The 24,686-nt window shown below is 41.8% G+C and overlaps 1 protein-coding gene across 1 annotated transcript in view; it reads left to right on the top strand.

Annotated features, from left to right (window-relative positions):
- The window catches only part of epb41a (erythrocyte membrane protein band 4.1a), a 60,518-nt gene that overhangs the window by 19,072 nt on the left and 16,760 nt on the right, over positions 1-24,686 (top strand). Inside the window, exons 11-16 of the mRNA XM_071541150.1 lie at positions 12,567-12,820; positions 13,726-13,800; positions 15,985-16,032; positions 17,946-18,008; positions 18,147-18,194; positions 21,289-21,459. Of these exons, the coding sequence (XP_071397251.1) occupies positions 12,567-12,820; positions 13,726-13,800; positions 15,985-16,032; positions 17,946-18,008; positions 18,147-18,194; positions 21,289-21,459 (659 nt within the window). The remainder of the gene's footprint in view (positions 1-12,566; positions 12,821-13,725; positions 13,801-15,984; positions 16,033-17,945; positions 18,009-18,146; positions 18,195-21,288; positions 21,460-24,686) is intronic.

The raw sequence follows: 24,686 nt of genomic DNA, 5'->3' as shown, positions 1-24,686 counted from the left end.
ACTTTTGATATGCGTCTGCTTCACATTGAAATTGAACTCTGAAAATGGAAATTGGGACTAATCTAAAACCTTTTCAACACATTGAATTTAACTTGGAAAATGGAAAATGGGGATTAGGCTGAAACTTTCTGAACAATTAATAAATTCATACTTGGAAAACGGAAATAGGGCTTCTTTTGAAATTAGTTGCATTTTAAACAGAATTCAAATAATGGCCTGTGAGCGAATGAGAAAAAAGGCAGAGAATTCCAGAAAAGAAAGAAAAGAGTAGAACCAGACTGGTTCTATTTACTGGACTCACTGTTCTAATTCTGCTCTCTCTCTCTATTCTCATGTTGTTCTCTCTCTGTTCTTATTCTGTTTTCTCTCAGTTCTCATTTTGTTCATATTCTGTTCTCGCTCTGTTTTCTCTCTGTTTTCACTGTTCTCTCTCTTCTCTCTCTGTTCTCACTCTGTTTTCACTCTGTTCTGTCTTTGTTGTCTCTGTTCTCTCTCTTCTCTCTCTGTTCTCACTCTGTTTTCACTCTGTTCTGTCTTTGTTGTCTCTCTGTTCTCTCTCTTCTCTGTTCTCACTCTGTTTTCACTCTGTTCTGTCTTTGTTGTCTCTGTTCTCTCTCTTCTCTCTCTGTTCTCACTCTGTTTTCACTCTGTTCTGTCTTTGTTGTCTCTCTGTTCTCTCTCTTCTCTCTCTGTTCTCACTCTGTTTTCACTCTGTTCTGTCTTTGTTGTCTCTCTGTTCTCTCTTCTCTCTCTGTTCTCACTCTGTTTTCACTCTGTTCTGTCTTTGTTGTCTCTGTTCTCTCTCTTCTCTCTCTGTTCTCACTCTGTTTTCACTCTGTTCTGTCTTTGTTGTCTCTCTGTTCTCTCTCTTCTCTCTGTTCTCACTCTGTTTTCACTCTGTTCTGTCTTTGTTGTCTCTCTGTTCTCTCTCTTCTCTCTCTGTTTTCACTGTTCTGTCTTTGTTGTCTCTGTTCTCTCTCTTCTCTCTCTGTTCTCACTCTGTTTTCACTCTGTTCTGTCTTTGTTGTCTCTCTGTTCTCTCTCTTCTCTCTCTGTTCTCACTCTGTTTTCACTCTGTTCTGTCTTTGTTGTCTCTGTTCTCTCTCTTCTCTCTCTGTTCTCACTCTGTTTTCACTCTGTTCTGTCTTTGTTGTCTCTCTGTTCTCTCTTCTCTCTCTGTTCTCACTCTGTTTTCACTCTGTTCTGTCTTTGTTGTCTCTCTGTTCTCTCTCTTCTCTCTCTGTTCTCACTCTGTTTTCACTCTGTTCTGTCTTTGTTGTCTCTCTGTTCTCTCTTCTCTCTCTGTTTTCACTGTTTTCACTCTGTTCTCTTTGTTCTCACTCTGTTTTCACTCTGTTCTGTCTTTGTTGTCTCTCTGTTCTCTATCTTCTCTCTCTGTTCTCACTCTGTTTTCACTCTGTTCTGTCTTTGTTGTCTCTGTTCTCTATCTTCTCTCTCTGTTCTCACTCTGTTTTCACTCTGTTCTGTCTTTGTTGTCTCTCTGTTCTCTCTCTTCTCTCTCTGTTCTCACTCTGTTTTCACTCTGTTCTGTCTTTGTTGTCTCTCTGTTCTCTCTTCTCTCTGTTCTCACTCTGTTTTCACTCTGTTCTGTCTTTGTTGTCTCTGTTCTCTCTCTTCTCTCTCTGTTCTCACTCTGTTTTCACTCTGTTCTGTCTTTGTTGTCTCTGTTCTCTCTCTTCTCTCTCTGTTCTCACTCTGTTTTCACTCTGTTCTGTCTTTGTTGTCTCTCTGTTCTCTCTCTTCTCTCTGTTCTCACTCTGTTTTCACTCTGTTCTGTCTTTGTCGTCTCTCTGTTCTCTCTCTTCTCTCTCTGTTCTCACTCTGTTTTCACTCTGTTCTATCTTTGTTGTCTCTCTGTTCTCTCTCTTCTCTCTCTGTTCTCACTCTGTTTTCACTCTGTTCTGTCTTTGTTGTCTCTCTGTTCTCTTCTCTCTCTGTTCTCTCTCTGTTTTCACTCTGTTCTGTCTTTGTTGTCTCTGTTCTCTCTCTTCTCTCTCTGTTCTCACTCTGTTTTCACTCTGTTCTGTCTTTGTTGTCTCTCTGTTCTCTCTCTTCTCTCTCTGTTCTCACTCTGTTTTCACTCTGTTCTGTCTTTGTTGTCTCTCTGTTCTCTTCTCTCTCTGTTCTCACTCTGTTTTCACTCTGTTCTGTCTTTGTTGTCTCTCTGTTCTCTCTCTTCTCTCTCTCTTCTCACTCTGTTTTCACTCTGTTCTGTCTTTGTTGTCTCTCTGTTCTCTCTTCTCTCTCTGTTCTCACTCTGTTCTCTCTCTCCTCTCTCTGTTCTCACTCTGTTCTCTCTCTCCTCTCTCTGTTCTCACTCTGTTTTCACTGTTCTCACTCTGTTCTCACTCTGTTCTCTCTCTCCTCTCTGTTCTCACTCTGTTCTCTCTCTCCTCTCTCTGTTCTCACTCTGTTTTCACTCTGTTCTGTCTTTGTTCTCCCTCTGTTCTCACTCTGTTCTCTCTCTCCTCTCTCTGTTCTCACTCTGTTTTCACTGTTCTCGCTCTGTTCTCATCCTGTTCTCTCTCTCCTCTCCCTGTTCCCACTCTTCACTCACTCCGGTCTCTCCGCCTCACAGCTTTGTCATCTGGGACAGAGGGTTATGTAACTTGTGTCCTGATAGCATCTGTGTTTTTTTTTTTTTACGTTGTGCTGACAACACGGGACAGCCAGTGGCAGATTAAGCTACATCACACAGAACGCCTTCCAAACCTCCTCTGGCTGTTAATAACCCATCTGCTCTCACTCTTACTTTGCTCTCAAGTCTTAATAGCCTCTTCGGTTCCGAGGCTTACAGCAGGTTCTGGGTGGATCAATGGCAATCAATCAGTGACAGCCAGTGCTGTGTGGTGTTGCCGGTGCGTTGCGATGGAAGCATTCAAGATCCAAAATTGCATGTGTTCATCCTCATATGGTACATTGAAATGTTGAGAAATTATTGTTGTGTTCTGGTGAAATAACTTCGGGAAAAAAACATAAATCATGAAAATATCCTGAAATGAATAGTAGTCCACATAGGGTGTGATAGTGATTTAAAAAAGTCTATACATTTATCAAAGTGACAAACATACAATATAAACAATATACAAGTGTCTGGCTGTATTGTAGTGTGTTTCAGTTCAGCGTTTGCCTACATTTGTGCACATAATGAAAAAATACAGCTAGTTCTGGTCGGGTAATTTGATTGGACAGGAGGCATTCCCTGAGCGCTGATATACAGTGTAACAGCACTGGGACGTTTTACTATATGTATCACTCTGCTTTACAGCTGTTCTGATATAAACAGTTTCTGTGTTGCTTGGCAACACTTGGCAGTGGAATGCAGAGGGAACTGTCTTTGTTGGCAGAGGCGAATAAAAGTCAAAAATCATAATCGGTTGTCTCAAATTACAAGGTAACACTTTATAATAAGGGTCACTAAGTTAAGGGTTAGTTAATGCTTAATAAGCATTAACTAACCCTTAATTAACAGTTAACTAATGTGTCTGGTAATAATTTACTAATGGTGTTCATGTTAACTGAGGTATTAATTTATACATTATTTAATAGTCATCTTTATAAACTATTAAATAATTAGTCGTAAATTATTACCAGACACATTAGTTAACTGTTAATTAAGGGTTAGTTAAAGCTTATTAAGCATGAACTAACCCTTATTAAGCATTAACTAACCCTTAATTAATGTACCCTTATTGTAAAATGTTACCAATTACAATAACTTGAATAGCTTTGTTTATAGAACTGTTGTATAAAAGCAATATCATACATAACCATAGTGATGACTATGTTCCAGATGCTTTTCCCTTCTGCTCCTCCTTTAAAATATAATAAAAGCCCCTCTGTGGAGCGACAGTCATCTCTTGGTTTCCGTTCCAGATCTTAGGTTAAAGGTGGACTTGGGTTTTCCTTGCTGACTCTCATCTTCTTCCCGATGATGGTTGGAACCGCTTTTTCACAGTCGTGCCAGCAGTCTCACTCCAGCCTCCGCTAGTCTTATTGTGGCAGAAAAACCACACATTGTCATCAGTCCTGTGCTTGCCGTGCTAATCTCACCTCCTGCTGTGGACGGACTGGAGATGATCCTGAGGCTAGAATCACAGAAGGAAAACTGCATTTGTTTGCATTTTTTGTCTTGTACGCAAAATTGCAATTGCGCCCATCCAGGGGTTGAGTCGCTTCTCTTTTCTATCTAAATTTAGTGTTTTTCTGCTCACGCTGTGATACAATTGCCGCCTCCCCAAACTGTGTCTTCACTATCAAAAGTGAAAGAAATCTGAAGCTAGGATTACCGCTACAGTACATCTGCTCCATCCATCCACCTCCTCTGTTTCCACCATCCCACACCCTGCACCTTCAAGTATGAAGTCAGCACCCGAGACAAGTCCATGTCATTAATGTCAAGTCTCAAGTCTTGATGTAGAATACCAAGTCAAGTCAGAACAGATCAAGAGGCCAGTATCAATTTTTTATGATTTAAAGTTTATTGCCATTTTTCAATTTTTAACACACAAAACACTCAGCACTGAACAGTTCTGAAAAACAAGAACTATAGTAATATAAAATAAATAAATAATGATAATAATAATAATAATGGATATGATAAGAGAAAAAATAGAAAAAAAAAATACAATAAAAAAAAAACTAAATAGATAAATAAATAATGAAACAAACATTATATATTAAAATCCACACCAACGGCACTTAGGATAGCATAAGATATTGAAAGTAAACATACAGATATGGAATACAATATTATTTATCCTTAGAGATATAGATCTGGTAGGCCAGTATCAATGTAATATCTTAAAAAAAACGAAATATCTAGGACTTTCCAATGCAATATGGTTTTAATAGGATAAAAACTTGGTAAGAGCATCATGAGTTTGATTTCTATAATCAGTTTCGACTTCAATAAATTCAATCATTCCATACAAATTCAGAAAACAGTCTGACTCGAGTCCAAGTCGTGTGACTCGAGCCCCCACCTCTGCTACTTTGTGATTAGACGCTGATAAAACGGTGTTCCTGGAGAAATGACTGTTCTGATCGTTCCAACACCGAGAGTAAGTTGCTGTGAAGAGTAAGTCGGTGTGAAATGTCCCACACCACAGCAAGGTCAGTCAAGCGAGTAATGCATCAGAGTCGGCCAAATGAGTTGCAGTCCCGAATGGTAACATACCGATACACTGCTGACACACTGCCGAGAGCTATGCGTCTCTATGCAGTTGCCAAAGAATGTACACGAGGGAGATCAGAGTAATGAAGGCTGCCTTCACCTGTACACTGCCCGAGAAGTTTGGACACACCACATGTTTCTTTCTTTTTACTATTTTCCACATTTTAGAGTAATAGTTAAGACATCAAAACTATGAAATAACACAAATGGGATGATGCAGTGACCAAAAAAGTGTTAAACAAATCAAAACTATCTTATATTTTAGATGCTTTAAAGTAGCCGCCCTTTGCCTTGATGGAAAGGCAAAGGCTTTGGAAAGAAATTCATACATAGGCGTCAACTCCACTATTTATATTTGTCTAAGAAACTCATTTCAAGCATTTCAAGTCCCCATGAAATTAACTCCCATTACTTTTACTTCCCGGAAAACGTGCATCTTTCATGGTGACCTCATGCTGCACCAGGAGGCCTAAATATACATTTCTAACCAATACAAACCATCAGATTTTTGAACAGTCCCGCCCCTCTGCACCCCTCTTGTCAAATAAAATTGCCTTTCTCTCCCTGACTCATATTCCATTGGTTTAGACTTTTGAATGATCCCTCGCCGCATTATGTGCTGCCCCAACATCCTGTTTCAACAGGAAATGCATCAAATCAAGGAAGTAAAGATGCTATTTCATGGGGTCTTTAAGCAGAAGCCTTTAGATCAAAAGGGTTAGGGTTAGGGTTAGGGTTAGGGTTCGGGTTAGGGTTAGGGTTCAATCAGGTGGGTCCAAGCTTTTTATGGGCAGTGTACTTCTCTGTGTTGAAGAAGCTAAAAAAAGAAAACCTCTTGGTCCAGTAGTTTGGAGCAACATGTCAGAGGAAAGCACCATCTCAGGGAGTCTGGAGTGCAAGAGGAAGAGGAGGGGGATTAGAGACGCCTGTTAATCCTGATGAATTGCATCTCAAATTCCATCACATTTGGAGATTATTTGGGGCGTTTGCGTTCCGTGTCGTTTGTTGCCACCTGCTGGCCCTTAGCGGCGGCTCAGATCAGAATCTGTAAAAACCACTCACGCTCCTTCCAGATAATCTTCACTGACCGTCCAATTGGGATTTCCGCTCCCGAAATTTCGCGGGCGGGCAAATCTGGTGTAAATCAGCCCCCCGGTAATCTTCTAGTGTGTCCTCAGCCTTCTGTTACAGTGCGAGGATTTCATAATTTCAGTAAAAATAACAACAACAAAGCCTTCTTGCTGCTGCGTCACGTCACTATGACTGTGGAGGACATTTTCTTCTCTTCTCACTCGATTAATTTAGTATACAGGACGGCAGTGGATGCATGTTCCCCTTTGTAATCACACCTGTAGAAACCTGAATATGTAATGGTCCTCAAACTTCTAAGCAGTGGTTAGTCATTTCCTATGCATTGATTAGTTGGATGTCGAGGGGTCTAGTACAGAGCTTCTGCAGATAGATCTACATCTTTGTTCATCCCTAAGAAAGTCCTTAATCATTATTTGATTTTTGGTCTTGGTCTTGAATATGACAATTTGTTCAGGTCTCTTGACTTGGTCTTGACCCTCTTTGGACCTTGGTCTGGAATTGATTTGGACTCGACTGAGGTGGTCTTGACTACAACCTAGGGCTGGGCAATATGGACAAAATCAAATATCACGATATTTTTGACCAAATACCTCTATATCGATATTGCGATAATATTGTAGGGATGACTATTGCTGCTTTCACAAAATATTTACACAATGAGATTTTTGATAAATAATCATCAGTAATGTGGATATAATGACTAAGTGGGTAAAGTCAAATAATAGAACAGCTAGAACAGTCTGGTAAGTTCAGAAAATGACATCACTTTACTGTAATGCAGCCTTTAAAACCAGGAAAAGACAACACTTATGCCATATCATGATATCGATACAATATCGATATATTGCCCAGCCCTACTACAACCCCACACCCCCAACGTGAATCAGTACTCTACTAAAATCAGCAAATGAAGACTAACGCTTTTCTTTTAAAGCTGGAATGCTGCATTACACAAGCTTGTTGGCACTGTACAACTCAACATAACTCCATGTAATGCGTATTTTTATCTATAGTGAGATATCCTATGAGTTTTTGACATCCTGAATCCATCTAGTCTTAGTCACACTTCCATCAAAGCTGCGCCCACCTTCGACCAAGAGTGTAGTATCAAACAGAGAGATGCAGATAGGTGTGATAGCAGTGGAGAGAAGTTTGACTCCGCAGCAGGAGAATATAGAGATATGTTTTGGGACAGTGGTTCTCAACGTGGGGTCCGGGGACCACCAGGGGTCCCTGAGGGGGAACCAAGGGGTCCCCAGCAAATTGATGAATTGTTAAACTTCAGCATTATTTAATTTACAAGAAGTTAACACAATTAGAGAATGTAGAAGAATGACTGTTTTGATCATAGTTTCTCTGTTATCTCGCTACCTGCAATACAGATAGTCATGGAATTCTGGATCAAAATCATATCTAACAAAAAATATTCTCAGATTTACGTCCGAGAGACAAAATGTCATCAAATGGGGGTCTGTGGCTCTAATATGTGCTAAATTAGATTAGGGTCCTTGATATGAAAAAGGTTGAGAATCACTGTTTTGGGAGACATGTCTTTTGCTGAATATTGCAATTGCGATATAAATTGCAATACCCTATGCAGACAGATTTTTCAGTATTTTTCGATTTTTCAGCCAGCAAGAAACATTTTGAATAAAAAACAGATCTTGTTGCTTTTTTATTAATTGTGGAGCCCTTATGTTGACTGCCCCCAAATTCTTATGGGAGTGGGTAAATGTTTTACCAATGTGAAATGTTGTTTCAGGCTCTAATATGTTGCACATCAAAACACACATACAGAATGCTCGCTCTACCTGCAGGGTTTGAATTCTGGTCCGTATTATGTGTGCTGTAATCTATTATTAACTGTCAATTTTTTAGAGGATTATCTGCATGTTGACAGTCACGACTCAACGTGATGTCCTTTTCATTTGTTATTCCGGGGATTTTTTTAGGCTCTCCTCATGATGATCAGCAGTGGCTTGACAGACTGACATTCGTTGCAGGCTTCTTGCTAAGCTTGGCTGAGCTGTATCTCTGAACGGTTCACGGTCTATATTTAAATGCATGGAGAATTCCCTTCATGGCCCAGTTACTCCAGTAACCTGGTTTTGGGTCGATGCATATAAACATCAGAAGTGGGTTAGAATATTAATATAGTTATAATATTTTCCTACAAGACCACAGGCAATGGGTGAGACTACCTATTATTAGCAGTACTTCGTATTACTGTTACCATTGGGATCATCATTTCTTTCCCCTGTATTAGAGGTAAGCTACTATTGCTCAATCAAAGTGGGAGGGGGAATATTCTGTTAACTTCATGACAACAAAGGAGACTCAATCACGGGGTATCAAAAGTTCACGGAAACAGATTACCGTATTTCCTCTAATATTGGCCCGGGCCTTTATTTACCTCAACTGCAGAGGGTACCAGGCCTTTATTGGAATCAGGCTTATATTAGAGACAGGCCTTTATTTCTAATTCCCTCTGTTTGATAAGTATATTTGCTCATATTTTAGTACGAAGCCTCCTTGTTTTCTGATCTGCTTCTGTTGGGGTTTGTTAGGTAGCTGTTTTTTTGTTACTGCAATGCATTACCGATAATTACGGTAATTGACGACGGCATGCTCCAGATACTTCCGCCGGCCGAGCCATCTTGTGGCATACTGCCATCTTGTGGCATTTGTACGTTACTACACACTACAGTTACATTATATAACAGGCACCAGGAGTTTACCGGTATCCACCTTTTTCCTTTGTTTTTTTCCCTGGCCTGTATTTGGGGCCGGCCTTTATTTGTTTGTGTCGACTACGGCCCCGACCATTATCGGAGACCTGGCTTTTAATTGACTACCCTGGCCACTGTTAGAGGAAATAACCTGAAGTAACCTGAATAAGACCTTAACCAGAGTATGGCCAATAGCTGAATTGTAGACACTACAATGTCTCATCAGCAGGGATGTCTAATGATGTCAGAAAACTTTATAATATGAAATTCACAGTATATCTCATGGTAATTAGTATCTAACTGGTGTAAGTTATGAGGATAGGGTCTTTCTCAAAATTGATCACCGACTAGAGTTCATTACCTTACTTACTTACCTTACTTTTTATTTACCACCTCATCAGCTGTACAGCTCAGTCACGGCCCACTGTTACTCGCCAGCGGCTCTCCATCAAAGACAGTGTGGAAAAGAGTGCAGCTGAGGCCGCCAATAAAGAGATTTAAAATTGTTGATGATCTGTCAAAACTTCCCCGGGCGTGGTGGATCTCGGAAGGAAATCGATTTATACGGCGGCTGTGTCCGTGACCTCCAGGCGCGATTGAATAATTTGCCCAAGCTCTCCTCCCATTTCATAAGGACACCACCCACCTGCAGCCTCACCTATAGCAATGCTCAGCGTCTGCAAAAATACTCTACCACTCACCTCAAATTCTCCCCCAGCTCGAGACGTCAACGTTCTTACCGGCAGAGTCTCCTTTACGGGAAAGAAGTGAATGAAAAGTCAAATATTATGGTGGGAGAATGACAGCGGGGCTTTATGTGGAGAGATGAATGAAGCTGCGAGGCTTTTTATGTACAGTGAAAGTACTCAAGCTCGTCTGAGTCATAAATCTTCTTCCCCTGAGACTTCCCTCCCTCCCTCCCCGCCTCCCCCTGCCATTCTCAACTCTCCGGAGACTTCTTCTGTCTTCCCGCCAGCCGGAGCTGCCGAAAAACGAGCTCCCGCCTCTCCCATTCGCACGGTTACTATGATGGAGAGTGAGCCAGGTGAGGGGAGGATGCTGGAAATGTCGAGGGGATGAGGGGGGGGGAACCAGGCCGGTGGCCTCAGACCCTGTGGGGGCCATACTGCTGCAGACCCTCAGGGAAGTTGAGGCTACTGGACCAAAGTCTTGTGTGTTGAGGGAGAGGAGGTCCAAACCAGAGGAGGCTAGGCTTGGGCGATATCCAAAATTTTATATCACGATACGATACTGCCTGCCAAAATATTGTACGGAAGAGGATTAGGGCCACATGTGAAAAATGTATTTGAGTTCTGAGTTTAAAGTCAGAATTCTAAAGTCAGAATTCTGAGAAAAAAGTCAGAATTCTGACTTTTTCTCAGAAGTCAGAATTCTGAGTTTATTCTCAGAATTCTAACTTTATTAAACTCAGAATTGTGACTTTTTTCTCAGAATTCTGACTTTAATCTCAGAATTCTGACATTAAACTCAGAACTCAAATACATTTTTCACGTGGCCCTAATCCTCTTCCTCTTCGCGATATACAATATTATCAGAGTTTTTTTTTCCTCTTCAGGTTTTCAGGGGGGTATTTTATTTTATTTCTTCCAAATCACCTCAAATTTCGAGGCAATAATTATTATTAATGGCCTCGAAATTTGATCTTATTATTCAAGCATTGAATGTATTGTGGAAAAGGGAACCCAACTGAATTAAAAAGACAAATTTTTCACTTCAAGTATTTTTGTTTTTTCACTATCCTACCAGTAGTAGATTATAGGTTTATAAGTTCTTCTGTCTGTCTGTCTGCATCCATTTTGCTCCTCAATGGGTTGGCCAATCAATCTGAAACTGCACATGGGCATTGAGCATTGGCATAGGCAGGGACTGACGAAGCAGATTTTTCCATTTTCCCAAATTTGCGCTGTTTATGCGCATTTTTGGCAAGTCTGCGCGGAGTTATGGCACGCGCATCCCCGGGTTTGGACTAGTATTCAATACTCACAAAATATTGCGATATACGATAATATCGTATGTCAGCCCAAGCCTAGAGGAGGCAGGTTTGGATTCCCAGAAGGCTCCGCTGGCTGCAGCAACACATAGAGCCGGAAGCCCCGTGAAGCCAAGCAGAAGGCTATAGTTTTGGGCCAGAAGATGAAGCAGCTGCAGCCCCATGACCTCAGGAAGGACGTCTGCTGGTTCGTTCTGATGTACCGAAACAGGCCCAGACCGCTTACCCCACCCCCCAGGTAGTAAGTAGAGCGTATGCTTACTGCCAAGGAATAACAATTAAGGGGGAAGCCTCTGCTTACTGACCCTGGACTGGACTTTGGCATTTTTACAGATGGCAGTAAGATTTAACAATATGCTATTTTTGTTCTCTTCGCTAGAAATGTCAGCTGGTGTGTTTGGCCTTGCTTTAGTTGCCGAGGAGGGTGCGACCACGTTGGCGGCGGAGCCTGCCTTTTGTGCTAAATAAAAATCAATATTTCTTCCTGTGGGAGACGATCAATCCCGTCCCACACATTCCTGCGCTTTCGCATTTCCAATATGGGCATTGTCAGAGGCTTTAAATAACTCGATGCTGCTGTGGAGAATAATGAATCTAACTTTTCCCCGAGTTAAAACTTCTCCGATACTGTAGGCGAAGTTGCGGTGTCACACTGTATATTCTCGGCTGTAGCTTCTCCCACTTGAGAGTTGAGGTCCAGGCGAAGGACCTCGAGTTATAAATCTATCCATTTGCAGGGAGAACGCAACACTTTGGCTCGGTCAAGCAGTAATTCTGTGCTGCTTACTGTGTTCCTATACCATGGGATTGTTTCTGTGGTGTAGCCTCACTTTCTTACGTGTCAGACAAGGATTGATGGGTTTGATTAGTTGGGTTTTCCCCTCAGAGCCTCTGACACCTTCAATACCTACAGTTAATACCTACTTTATTATGCACTGAGCTGCAGGGTGCAGAAGGAGCTGACACAAGAAAGGAATCTGTGTGTGTGTGCGTGTGTGAGAGTAATTGTTTGCTGGGGGGCAGCTCCAGCCCGAAGACGGAGATCATGTGACCTCTCCTGTCGGGACAGACGTGACATAGTTGTGTGTTTATGGAACCAATGCTGTGTGCTGTTGAATTAGTCCTCCATAAGGAATGAAGTCCATTGTCCAGACTGCCCCCTCTCCCTTGTGAAATTTGTGGGTTTTTTTTGTGGTAACCTGTAGCTAGAGGGATTCCGTAGTCCTACATTTTACCTATATTTTCAAAATTTTTAAATGTGTCTCGTAGCAGTAAAAATGTGACAATACGTATCGTGGGGCAGAAAAATGAATCGCAATATTAGCTCCATTTTATTCTGCTGTGGTAATCACAAATGAGGCAGCTTTCCCATCACAGTTTCACAAGTTCTGCATCGAAATTAGATTATTTGCACGTCTCAATCCAAATTGCTCTACGCACAACACTGTAGGTTGAACACTCCAGGGTGCTGGAAACACAATGTAACCAACTCACGTTTTAATTTTGGCCTTTTTCTCTCATCCCCTGTCCACTCTAGCCATGGCATCCACTCCCGACAAAACCACCCGTCCGGTCAGCGCCCCCATCATGTCGCCGGTGTCCCCGGGGGAGGCCGCCCCATCGCCTCTGCCCTCCGGCCTGTCTCGGGCTGAGCGCCACGAAGGCTCCACACCCAAGGGCCGCTCGTCCCGCTCGGCGGACAGGAAGGCAGAGGTAAAGGTGGAGAGCCGGCCAGCCGAGTCCACCAAAACCCAGAGCCCCAGACAAGACTCTACTCCAGAAATCAAGGTAGTGGACATACACCTTCACACCACCACACACTGGGGGACGTGTTGGAGATACAAACTGGATCTTAACCTCACAGTGTTTTTTATGACAACATGATTTTCTCACCGTCTATATTCTGTATATTGAACTGTATATTCCAACTGAAAACACTATCTTTTCACTCATTATCACAAAAAAAGGAGATTACAGGACACCCAGCATCACAGATGAATGTGGAGGCCATTTGTTGAAGGAATACAGTGAGTTTTTGGGAGATTGTCCCGTTGGTTAACTTAGCTGTTAGCTAATGAGAGCCTACTATCACTCAACATAGTGTATGCTAAGTATTAGCATGGAACCAACTTTCGTTCAACATAGTGTACGCTAAAGTGTTAGCATGGAACCAACTATCGTTCAACATAGTGTATGCTAAAGTGTTAGCATGGAACCAACTATTGTCGCTAAAGTGTTAGCATTAAGCCTACTGTCGCTCAACATAGTGTACGCTAAAGTGTTAGCATGGAACCAACTATCGTTCAACATAGTGTACGCTAAAGTGTTAGCATGGAACCAACTATCGTTCAACATAGTGTACGCTAAAGTGGTAGCATGGAACCAACTATCATTCAACATAGTGTACGCTAAAGCGTTAGCATGGAGCCTACTGTCACTCAACATAGTGTATGCTCAGGTGGATGAAGCACCAGAGCCAACAATCTACAGGGGACACATGGATGATTTTGTTGTTTATTTTTCTCATCACTTTACAGTATCAGTTACAGTAATGCATCACTTTAACAGGACAATCTACCAAAAACGTGGTGCATTCCTATCAAGTCTATATGGAAAGTGAATGATGTTGAGGAAAGTTTTAGTCATGGTTGTGTTGGGGATTGATCCCGGTGTCTGAGCTGTGTCTGTGCTACCAGACAGTGGCCAGGAGAGAGCGGAGGCATTCCCCCGCTGTGACCACCGCCAATGGGGAGAGGGAGAGAAGGAGCCAGGTTTGTTTTCTTGGCATGTGGTCTGACGCATGATCTTAAGGTGCATGGACTAAACCAGTGGTTCTCAAACTGGGGTCCTTGAGCGGGTTCCAGAGGCCCTTGAGGAGGTTCCACAGGGTCCCCAATCAAAATGAGGAATAGGTTAATTCACCAGAAATTATCCCAATAAGAGAATGCATAAGTATGACTATTGTGATCATAGGTTTCATCAGTGCTATCTCTCCACGTACAGTGTAAACAGAAAATATGAAACTGTAATAATTCCTATGGGAAAATTGGGTTATTGCGAAGAGTAATAGGATACAGACTATAAATAAGAATAGAGTTAATGGGGGTTATATAAATGTACTCAACCAACAATTTCAACACGGAAACATGTAAAGTAGAAATCTATGGTATTAAGAGGGTGTGCAAAATAGCAGCAGCAGTATCAGTAGAACTTACTGGGACCCCCCCCCAAAAAACAATATGAAATATGTGCAGTATGAAATAAGTGGGAAAATTATAAAGAATAGCAATATATATCTTTTATATATTTTATATATAGCAATTTATATTACAAATGAGAGTAATATGAGAATATGAAGAAATACATATGAAAATGAAAGAATTTATGCATGATGTGCATAAATGTGCTCGTATTCAAAAAAATCAACAAATCTTCCCATATGGGGGTCCGGCTATATCTGATTATATGGGAGCCTATGGCCTAATGTGTGTGTGTGCGTTTAGAGGTTTGTAACATGAAAATGTTTGAGAACCCCTGGACAAAACTGTACTATAGAGGCTTTGCAGTTGCTGCACAAACTTATCAACCACGTCTGGCGTCATCATGGAGGTCTGAGAATTGGCTGTACTCGGCCAGTGGTTCTCAACGTGGGGTCCGGGGACCACCAGGGGTCCTTGAGGGGGTTCCACGGGGTCCCCAGCAAATTGATGAATTGTTAAACTTCACCATTATTTCATTTACAAGAAGTGAACACAATTAGAGAATGCAGAAGAATAACTGTTTTGATCATAGTTTCTGTTATCTCTCTACCTACAATCCAGATAGTCAGGAAATTCTGGACAAAATCATATTTGACAATAAAAATGTTCTCAGATTTGGGTCCGAGAGACAAAATCTCATCCAATGGGGGTCCATGGCCCCAATGTGGTCTAAACTAGGGGTCCTTGATATGAAAAAGGTTGAGAATCACTGCTCTAGGCTTGGGCTGATATTTGGTAAAATGTATTGAAAATATTGCAATATTTTCCGCCTTAATGAATATCGCCCCACCCCACCCGGCCGCGGCACCATGTGTTGCTTAGATCACAATTGTGCAAACTTTTAATCTTATGAACCTATAATCTACTAGTGGTAGGATAGTAAAAGAAAACAAAAATGGGTCAAAACTGGGTCCACACATTCAGCCCATTTTCCTGGAAACAGCAGCAAGTTTGGAAACTTTACAATGAGGGTCACTAAGTTAAGGGTTAGTTAATGCTTAATAAGCATTAACTAACCCCATGTGTCTGGTAATCATATACTAATGGTGTTCATGTTAACTAAGGTATTAATGTATACTTTATTTAATAGTCATCTTTATAAACTATTAAATAATGCATAAATTAATACCTTAGTTAACATGAACACCATTAGTAAATTACACATTAGTTAACTGTTAATTAAGGGTTAGTTAATGCTTATTAAGCATTAACTAACGCTTTTTAAGCATTAACTAACCCTTAACTTAGTGACCCTTATTGTAAAGCGTTACCTAAAATTAGTTAAATGACGAGGCTTTGATGTAATTTAGAAGAAATACAATAAAAAAACGACCCTTCCTGGCAATATTGTATATCGCGATATTTTGGCAGGACACCATCTCAATATTACATTTTGGATATCACCCAAGCCTACAATACACAAATAATGTCTAAATATATAACAATCAGGCTATCAAAAACAGATGCCTGAAAAATATTATTGCAGTATGTGTTCATGGTCATTGTTGCCCAAGAGCTGAGGACCACCATATGGCTGCCAGAGGAGGTGTTATGTTGCCTGAAAGCCTTCTATACATGTAATATAGCGTGGTATGTTACCATATGTGTCTTGACAGATGGATTTGTTTGTGGGGTTGGATTACACAGGGACCCTAATATGAACATAATTCTCTCTTTCCTCCTATGGGGGAGCAGCACTCTCCTCAGGACAGAACAAAGGCGGAGATGGTGCGAGTGAGGAAGGTTAGCATGGCTCTTCAGTCGGTGTTCCTACCTCCCACATGAGGACCGACTCACCATCCTCATCCTTGCATCGCTCGCACATCACTAGATATTTGATTTCCCTCGCAAGCTTTTTAAACAATGTTGTTTTCCATTGCAAAAAGAGACACCAAGCGCCCCAATCTGTTTGCTTAGTCGGTGTGTTTGTTTTGTGGCTGATCGCCTTTCTCTTAAGGCTTGTATATTTCCTCTCGACTATACAAGAATGCGCTATGGAACCAGCTTTCTCAAGGAGACCTCGCTTCATTGAACAAATAATTTATTTGGGCGGTATTTTTCACTGCTTTCTACAACAAATAACTCTTTGCTTCCCAACAAATTGTTCCAAGAGGGAGGATACCATTGGTGGTTCTTTTTTAAGTAATATACCCACATCTGTTTGTTCCATTTATGGTTAGGTTAGGAAAAGCCCTAGTTCCTGCTGATGTAGTCAGTCCCTCCAGGATTTTGCGTTTTATGTGTTTTTGCAGTCAAACTTTGGGAATTGGTAAAACAAATGCAAGTTAAAATTACAAGCCAACTATCTACCATTAAGAAAGATCATTAAAATCATTCCCTGTGATAACAGGCATACTACATATCATGGAAACTATTGGAAATACGTAGTATTAAATACATAGTACTGAACAGCAAATATGGGCCCAATGTTATATATATATATCTCCTTTATTTAACCAGGTAAAAGTCTCATTGAGATTAAAATCTCTTTTTCAAGAGTGACCTGGCCAAGAGAGCAGCATAAACATTGTTACAACAAACAATACAAACAGACAAAGACAAATACAACTGTCACACACTACAAACGAGAGAACACAGTATCCAGTTAATATGCAATACAAGGTCAAGGACAAAAATCCAGTTATGATGCATAAACAGGTACAATTTACCTGTTACCAATTTACCTGCAATGTTACAATGTTAATGTTACAACAAAGGAAAATACTGTGCTTGGATTCCAGTTTTTTTTCAAATAAACCCTCAATTCAACATCAGCAGAGTAAACACCAGATGAAATCAGACTATTTGAATATTTTTTAAGACCATAAAACTGTATAGTTTCATTAAAAAAGTGTCAATTTATGTTCTTCTGACTTATGCAAACCAAAGGCTCAGGAGAAATAGAAATTATAATAATGCAGGTAAAATGGAAAACAAGTGACTCAAATTCTTGCACCTTAATAAAACTCCAGCCCCTTTATCTATAAAGCTCCACTGAGTCATTTGTTGTAGTAGGAGACCAAGGTAGACATAGTTTGTCGATATATGTTTTGATTGGGCCATTTATGTGAAAAATTGATGATTGGCCCAAATTACAAATGCCCTGTTGATTTGGCCATTTCATGCAGAAAAACTAACGTGGCAAATGAATGTGGTCATTTTGTGAGATTACAAATTCTTGCAACAATCGCAGGGACCCATTGACTGTGCATTTAATAGTTGCGAACTTGCGAGTACAAAATTTCTGGAGGGACTGTGTTGGTGAAAAAAAACAAAAAAAACCCAGACACCCAGACAAAGCAGTGAAGCTCATCCTCCTGCACAGTCCACTGCACTGCAGCAGCAGCCTCTGTATGCACAGCACTGAGTCTGTACCTGCCTGGCTTCTCATGCAGAGGACCGGATTCCTCAGCTGTCCCTCTCTGAGCCGGACAGACAGTGCTGGATATTGCACCCCATGCTCTGCCTTGCTGCAAAAATCCCATAGCTATTTTCATTTGTTGTGATTTCTTCCATTGCCACTCCTCCCATGGTCAGTAATGCTCACTGGATCCCATTGCAAGTCAAACAGTAAAAGTAAAACATGAGAATGAATTTTGCATTATTTCCACATCCGAGACCAACCAGCTGTTCCCTTTTTCCCCCATTCTCCACAGAAAAGAGCTAAGAAACTTGAGGGTGAAACTATTTATATCAGACATAGCAATTTAATGTTGGAGGTTCGTATCAAACTCTTCAAATGTCCTCTTGCTTTTTGACTGTTTGCCGCCATGTTTCTCCGTCTGCATGGAAGTTGTGTTGACTTTCTTTTATGCTTTGACGCCTGTATTTTTCTTCATTTCTCGCCTTGTTTTCAGCTAAACCCTAAAGGCTTGGCATGCACTATTTTCCTCTCTAATTCGAATGCAAGTAGCTTCACTTCTCTTTGAATGTTGTCTCTGTCATTTCTTATTTTCATTTTTACTAAATATATGATTGGGAGTGGTCCTTCTCTCAACATACCACTGTGGTGCAACAGCTTGGTGTTTGAAGCTGCAGCAAACACATTCAAAGAGTAACTAAACCCCAGATCCAAATCCTGACACCTAATGGCTAAAAGTAGGGTACTGAACTGGCCATCTGCTATTGGCTGGTCTTTGGTGCCAGGTGATGTCACCACCTGTTGTACTCTATAGAAGGTGACATCACCTGGCACCAATGACCAGCCAATAGCAGATGGCCAGTTCTTACTTTTCACCATTAGATGTCAGGCTTCATCAAAGATTCGGGTTTGGTTTACTCTTTAAAATTATTGACCACACTATTAAGGGTCTATTGTCGCTTTTCCACCGCATGGTACCGGCTCAACTCGACACAACTGTACTCGCCTTTTTTGGTTTTCCATTGGGCAAGTACCAGGTACCATATTACCTGGTACCTGGTACTTTTTTTGGTAGCACCTCCGTCTGGGTTCCAAGCGAGCTGAGGTGATACCAAAAGGTGACGTGAGAACACTGCAGATTACTGATTGGTCAGAGAGAATCGTCATCATTGCGAGACACGGGACATACTGCACAAACCCGCCATATTTAAATAGCCAAGCCACTGTAGTGGCCGCAATTTTTTAACTTAATTTAACTTAACTTAATTTTAATTTAATTAACTATGTTAGCGTTACGTTAGCTACCAGGTTAGCTTACCCTCTTGCGTCGCCTTTGAGCAACCAGAGTCGTCTCGTCGTCTGAGCTTTGATGTAGGATTTCCCAAACTCTCCTGTTTTTTTCCAGCAGTCTTTTGTCTTGCTGCCTTCAGCCTCTTCTGAAATAAAATCCGTCTCCTTGCTGTGACTAACAGCCACATACTGAGAATCAAGAACACTGAAAGCACCAAAAGCGAGTAGAGTTGTGTCGAGTCGAGGCGAGTTCCGGTACCATGCGGTGGGAAAGCGGCTTATGACTTACTTTTGGCCTGCCCCCAGAACTAAGTCCTACCATTAGATACAAGGTCATTTACAATTTTGGATCAGGTTATCTGCTGATGCATTAAACAGGAAATACACAGATGAATTTTTCCTTCCCAGTCATGTATTTCTCAGTAATGTGACCGACGGATCACGAACACTGCCGTTTCTGTTCTCATTGTCTTGGCCTACCTTCTGCCGTCCTCATGGTTACTGAAGACCTCCAGTTCCCAGGCATTTCATTCACTGACTGTATCCGTCTCACTCTCACTCATAGTGCTGGTTCCGTGTTTAACTCTTCATCTCTGTTGCCCTGTCGTCTTCGATGTGCTCTTTTCACATTCTGTGCTTCATCACGGCTCGTTGGCTTTATGCTGCGTTCACGTCATATCGGAAAAAAGGGATGATAGCTTGTCACTTTGGCGCCATGATGTGTTTAATTTGTTGGAAAACTCGCATAATTATAAAAAGTAATAATAATAATAAAAAGTCACATGACTTGGACTTGAGTCAGACTTGAGTCACAATTTAAATTTCTGCGGACTTGACTTGATGCATGAAGAGAAGACTTGAGACTTGACTTTACTTGATGGAACTTAGATGGAAAGTGATGAGATTTGTTCCACCAGACGACTGAATTTAAATTCTGTTTTCTGAATTTGTATGGAATGATTGTTTTTATCCTTTTTTTTCAATATCTGATATTGCATTGAAAAGGCCTACATATTAAGTTTTCTTTAAGGTATTAAATTGATACTGGACTCTTGATTTGTTCTGACTTGACTTACTGTTCTACATTTAGACTTAAGACTTGACATTAATGACATGGACTTGACATGGACTTGATTTGGTTTTCTACATTTAGACTTGAGACTTGATAATTTTGCGTTTTATTACCCTAGCAAGTGGGAGATATTGTAGCGTACAAGATATTCCCACGTCTTACCACTAGGAGGCTGACGTGAACGGGTTTTCCCAGTTGGTAGCTCGTATTTACGGTAAATCCAATATGATGTGAACGCGGCAATAGACTGATTGCTTGGGGACCTTTTGATGACAGGCGGTGAGGTGTGTGTGTGTTGGTTCAAGGCTTTCCTATGAAAACTCATCCAGGTTACCACCTAATGAAATGGTCATTTGGTTACCCAACAGTTTACCCACTATTTGGCCAGTTTTTTTAAAAAATCTTTTACATACCTTTACCTGCTTTTAGGAGATTGGGGATTCCATTGCCTTGTTGCTTAAATTCATTGTAACGATTTAAGTGTGGTCAAGCTGCTGAGCTGCTAAGATGAACACAACAAGAATAAATTCAGGGTTGAGGTACCATGGGACCATTTCACCTCATGGATGTTCTTCGGATAAGCAAGGCACCTCAACTTCTCCTTGTAGTTGTACTGCACATCTTGTCCTGTTCCCGGCATTTGACAAAACCCATAATGGGCGAGCCGGTGAACTGACGCGCCTTATGAATAATCATGAACCGGGAGACTTTTCAGTGCGTCTGCTGCTTTAATTCTCTGAGCGTGACCCACATGAGGAGGATTCTGTAAATGGCCAATTACTCCGAATCACAGCGGCTGCTGCCTAGGCTGGAATACGGAGAAGCGCAGACAGCTGATGTCTCCTCGTGTCAGGGAGCAAACTCTCCCGATGCGATGTGGAGGATTGAGTCTGTTTTGTCAGGAGAATATTTCATGCCATGACCTCAGAATGTCAGTGGAGAAGGGCAGGCTTGATCCGACAGCATCCTTTTGAAATAACATGAAACCATGTGGCATAATGAAGGATAATATTTGCCAACATACTATAACAATTCCATATTTTTGTTGCCCCCCCCTTTCTCTACTCTGGGTGATTCTGCCCTCGCTGTCTCCTGTCTGTTCCCCCGCTTTCCTCACGTAAATTCTTATTCTCTTTACTGTCCTATTCGTCCTCCTTCCTTCTTCCTTTATACATCACACTCCCTCGTTTCCCTTCATCCCGTTTTCTCTCCTATCGCTGTCATCCTCTCCCTTCCCGTCTTCCCATTCGGTCTTTCTGTTATCGTCTCCTCGCAGGACGTGGATAAGACCCAGACTGAGATCATGCGCCACCACACTAGCATCAGCGAGCTGAAGAGGAGTTTCATGGAGTCGGTACCAGAGCCTCGGCCCAGTGAATGGGACAAGCGTCTGTCCACCAACTCGCCTTTCCGCACCGCCAGCATCAACGGCCAGCTGCAGCCAGCGGTGAGTACAGCAACCTGGGAGGGAAATACAGGCTGCTTGGGGACTGCCCATTGTTCCGACGGCCCATTATTCCGAAACCCCAATAGTCCGAAAAATGTCCACCCATTGGATCGAAAGCCCATCTGTCCGACAGCCCGTTATCCCGGAGGTGGTTGGGTTGAGGCGTGGGCTCACTGAGGTTAGGGTTAGAGCAAGCTTACGATCAAGGCTGTCAGAAGCCATGGTTGTGGATGGAGCCAGGCAAGGAGTTTTCGGACTATTGGGGTTTCGGAATAATAGGCCGTCGGAACAATGGCATGGCACCGGCTGCTTTGGCATCAGTATTGCTGATCTATACTACTTAATTCTACTTGAGGTGACACAAGTTCATCCACTGTCTCAGATCATAGAATGTCCAGTATAGAGGCTTTACAAATCTCTAATCAATCAGGTCTGGCTCCATCATGGAGGTCCATTGGAAAAATGGCTGTATGCAAATAATGTCTGAATATATCACAACCAGGCTAGATACCTGAAAAATATTGTTGTAGGGTGGCTGCAGGTCCATTCATCAATGTTCCTGAGAAAACGTGAATAGTCTGATAAGGTGGATTTGTTTCTAAATGTAGGTTACTGTGACACAGTAAACTGTCTTGTCTTTAAAACTCTCTGAGTTGTAGCTTGAGAGTCAGCTCAGTTAACCTGAACAAACTGTTAGCTAGCTAACTAGCCAGCAGGCTCATTTAGCAAAGTAACTCATTTTAATGTTAACATGCAATGACTAGCTACTGCTAACGCTAGCCTCTACTAAATACGTAAGCTAGTGTGCTAATCAGATGTGTTAACAACAATACGGTGATGGTTAGCTGACCAGATACTATCTGCAATCAGCTCTTCACAGCCACTGTTCCCTGTGGATCTCCAATATGGCCGCCACAGGGCATGTTATGTCAGGTGTACCTGTTGCCACTGGTCATGGAATTTCTGGAATATTATGGAATTTAGAGAGGTGTATTCCAGTCAGGGAAAATCTGGGAATTTGATATATTCAGGGAATATCAGGGAGTATCACAAGTGGGTCACCAACTGTAGTGGAAACCAGAATGTTCAGCCCTTTAGACAAACAACATTAACAAACCAGAAGCATTTTAAGTAAGCATATCAAGTAGAAATGTATGAATGAAAATATGCAAAAAAGTTGGGATTGCAGAATTAACAGGATGTGCAAAATAGCAGTAGTATCAGTAGCAGCAGAACTCAGAGACAGAAAGACAATGTGAGATTTGTGTATTATGGAATAGGTGAGGAGTTGTAAAAAAAAAAAAAAAAAAGAAAATCTCCATATATATGCAATATACTATATAACAATTAGAAGTGTATGGGAGTATGACAAAGACACTATGTGAAAGATATATACAGGATTGAAAAATCTGCTGTTAATCACATTAACAGGTCTAAAGGAGTCCATAAGATTGTACACAGCATGACATGTTGAACTATACAGATAAAATCACTACACTTTACACATGTAGATAATATGTACAGATAGGCAGATGACAATTTGCAAGAACTGAACACGCATACACAGCCATTGTGCATGGAAAATGTGAAAGAGCTCTTCTGAGATTTATCACTTTCTTAATTTGAATTGCACACGTATGTATCTTCCACTTGGTGGTGCTGTTGGCTTTTTTCCATGTCATTGTATTGTTTTTAGCATGAGTGTAATGGCAGTCACTGGAGAATTTCAACTGACACCCCTGTTGCTCCAGTAGAGTGAAATCAGATCCCGTGGTGGTAAACAGACTATTTTCCTTTCACCTGATTTTAATGAAAATATGAGATGTATTTGCTAATGTGTAGATGGCATATGTGTGTGTGTGTGTGTGTGTGTGTGTGTGTGTGTGTGTGCAGGTGAGGATGTCCACAGTTGTACCTGCGTACAGAGTAGTCCGTGGCGTGTCTGAGGTAAACGTACTCTAATTTGGTGCTTTCTGGCACAGGCTGCAGTTAAGGGAAACACTATTCGGCGTTTCTTTATGAACCATTATAAAGAACGGACTATTAGGTGAATGGCAACTGGAGGCTATGGCCATGGCCTATTGGCAAGAGAGGCAGCTCTCCAACCTCACCTGGATTGTGCTCGGCCGCAAAACTTCTAGGCGCCCCCCTCCCCATCCCAAGCCCCTCCCCCCCTTTAACCTAAACCCTCCCCCCTCCTCCCCCCACCACTGCCTCCGCTCAGTGAATGGCTGCCGCAAGCTTTGGTCTGGCAAAAACAATCGCATGGCTGGGTTTATCCCGACAATGTGTTCGCATGACTCTTGCAATAACCATGTCTGAATTGATCGGTGAGAGACTAATGTGCAAAAAAAACAAAAAAAAAACAGGAAAACAACCAGAAGAGCAAACGATCACTAGCCGAAAGACTGACCCCCCACTCCTCCTCTTCACGCCATTGTCTTACCCACTTATCTCCTCCCTGTATCTACCCCTCACTGTTTTTTCTGTCTTCCTTCCTCTATTCCTCTCTCCCTCCCCGTGTCCCCTTTGTCCTCATCTCCGCTCCCTTCCCCCTTTAAAAGTCCTGCCCCGCTCCCCCATCAAATCTCTGTCGACTCCATCTCCTTCTCCGCCGCCTCCTCCGTCCTTCCCTCCTCCGCACTTGGAGACGGATCTCGAAGGTCAGAGAGGATCTCGGTCCTCCGGCCGGCCAGCGTTTCCCTCCGGCCCCCGCCTCCTCTGCCCATGGATTTAAAACGCAGTTTCTATCCCAGACTTGAGGTCCGGGCCCTGTCCACACAAAAGGTCCTGCACAACAATCCCATCTTCCATTTTTAAGACTCCAGAACCAGTCCATCGAATTCAGGCACATTTTTACTGTAAGCCTAGAGCACAAATTTTGGTAATTTAATATTATTGTTGGTCTCTAATTATGATGAAACATTTGATGAAAAAATAGAAATAGTCTTCTCCTCATTGCATCATCATACACCAGTTTAAAAGATAACTTCAGCAAAATTGCCAAGTCTTCTCTGACTTGTTACAGTATTGCAGGCTAAACACTTTGACAAATCTGACACTGTATGCAGTACTACATCCCAACACACGATGTGCAATATTAAATCCCAGTGCAGAATTACCTTGAATAGACTTGAAAAACTTGTGCATGGCACGCTCTTCCAGGAGTATTGTCATTTGAGATGAAAAGGTGATTGACAGACTAGTGGTACAGCATAAAGCAGAGA

This window comes from Centroberyx affinis, unplaced genomic scaffold (genome assembly GCF_046629955.1).
Source record: "Centroberyx affinis isolate AG114_WGS23_722 - 3 ecotype Tasmania unplaced genomic scaffold, CSIRO-AGI_Caff_v1 ptg003793l_1, whole genome shotgun sequence".
Classification (NCBI taxonomy): domain Eukaryota; kingdom Metazoa; phylum Chordata; class Actinopteri; order Beryciformes; family Berycidae; genus Centroberyx; species Centroberyx affinis.
The sequence above is the reverse complement of the archived record's forward strand: the minus strand, read 5'-3'. Positions and strand labels throughout refer to the sequence as shown.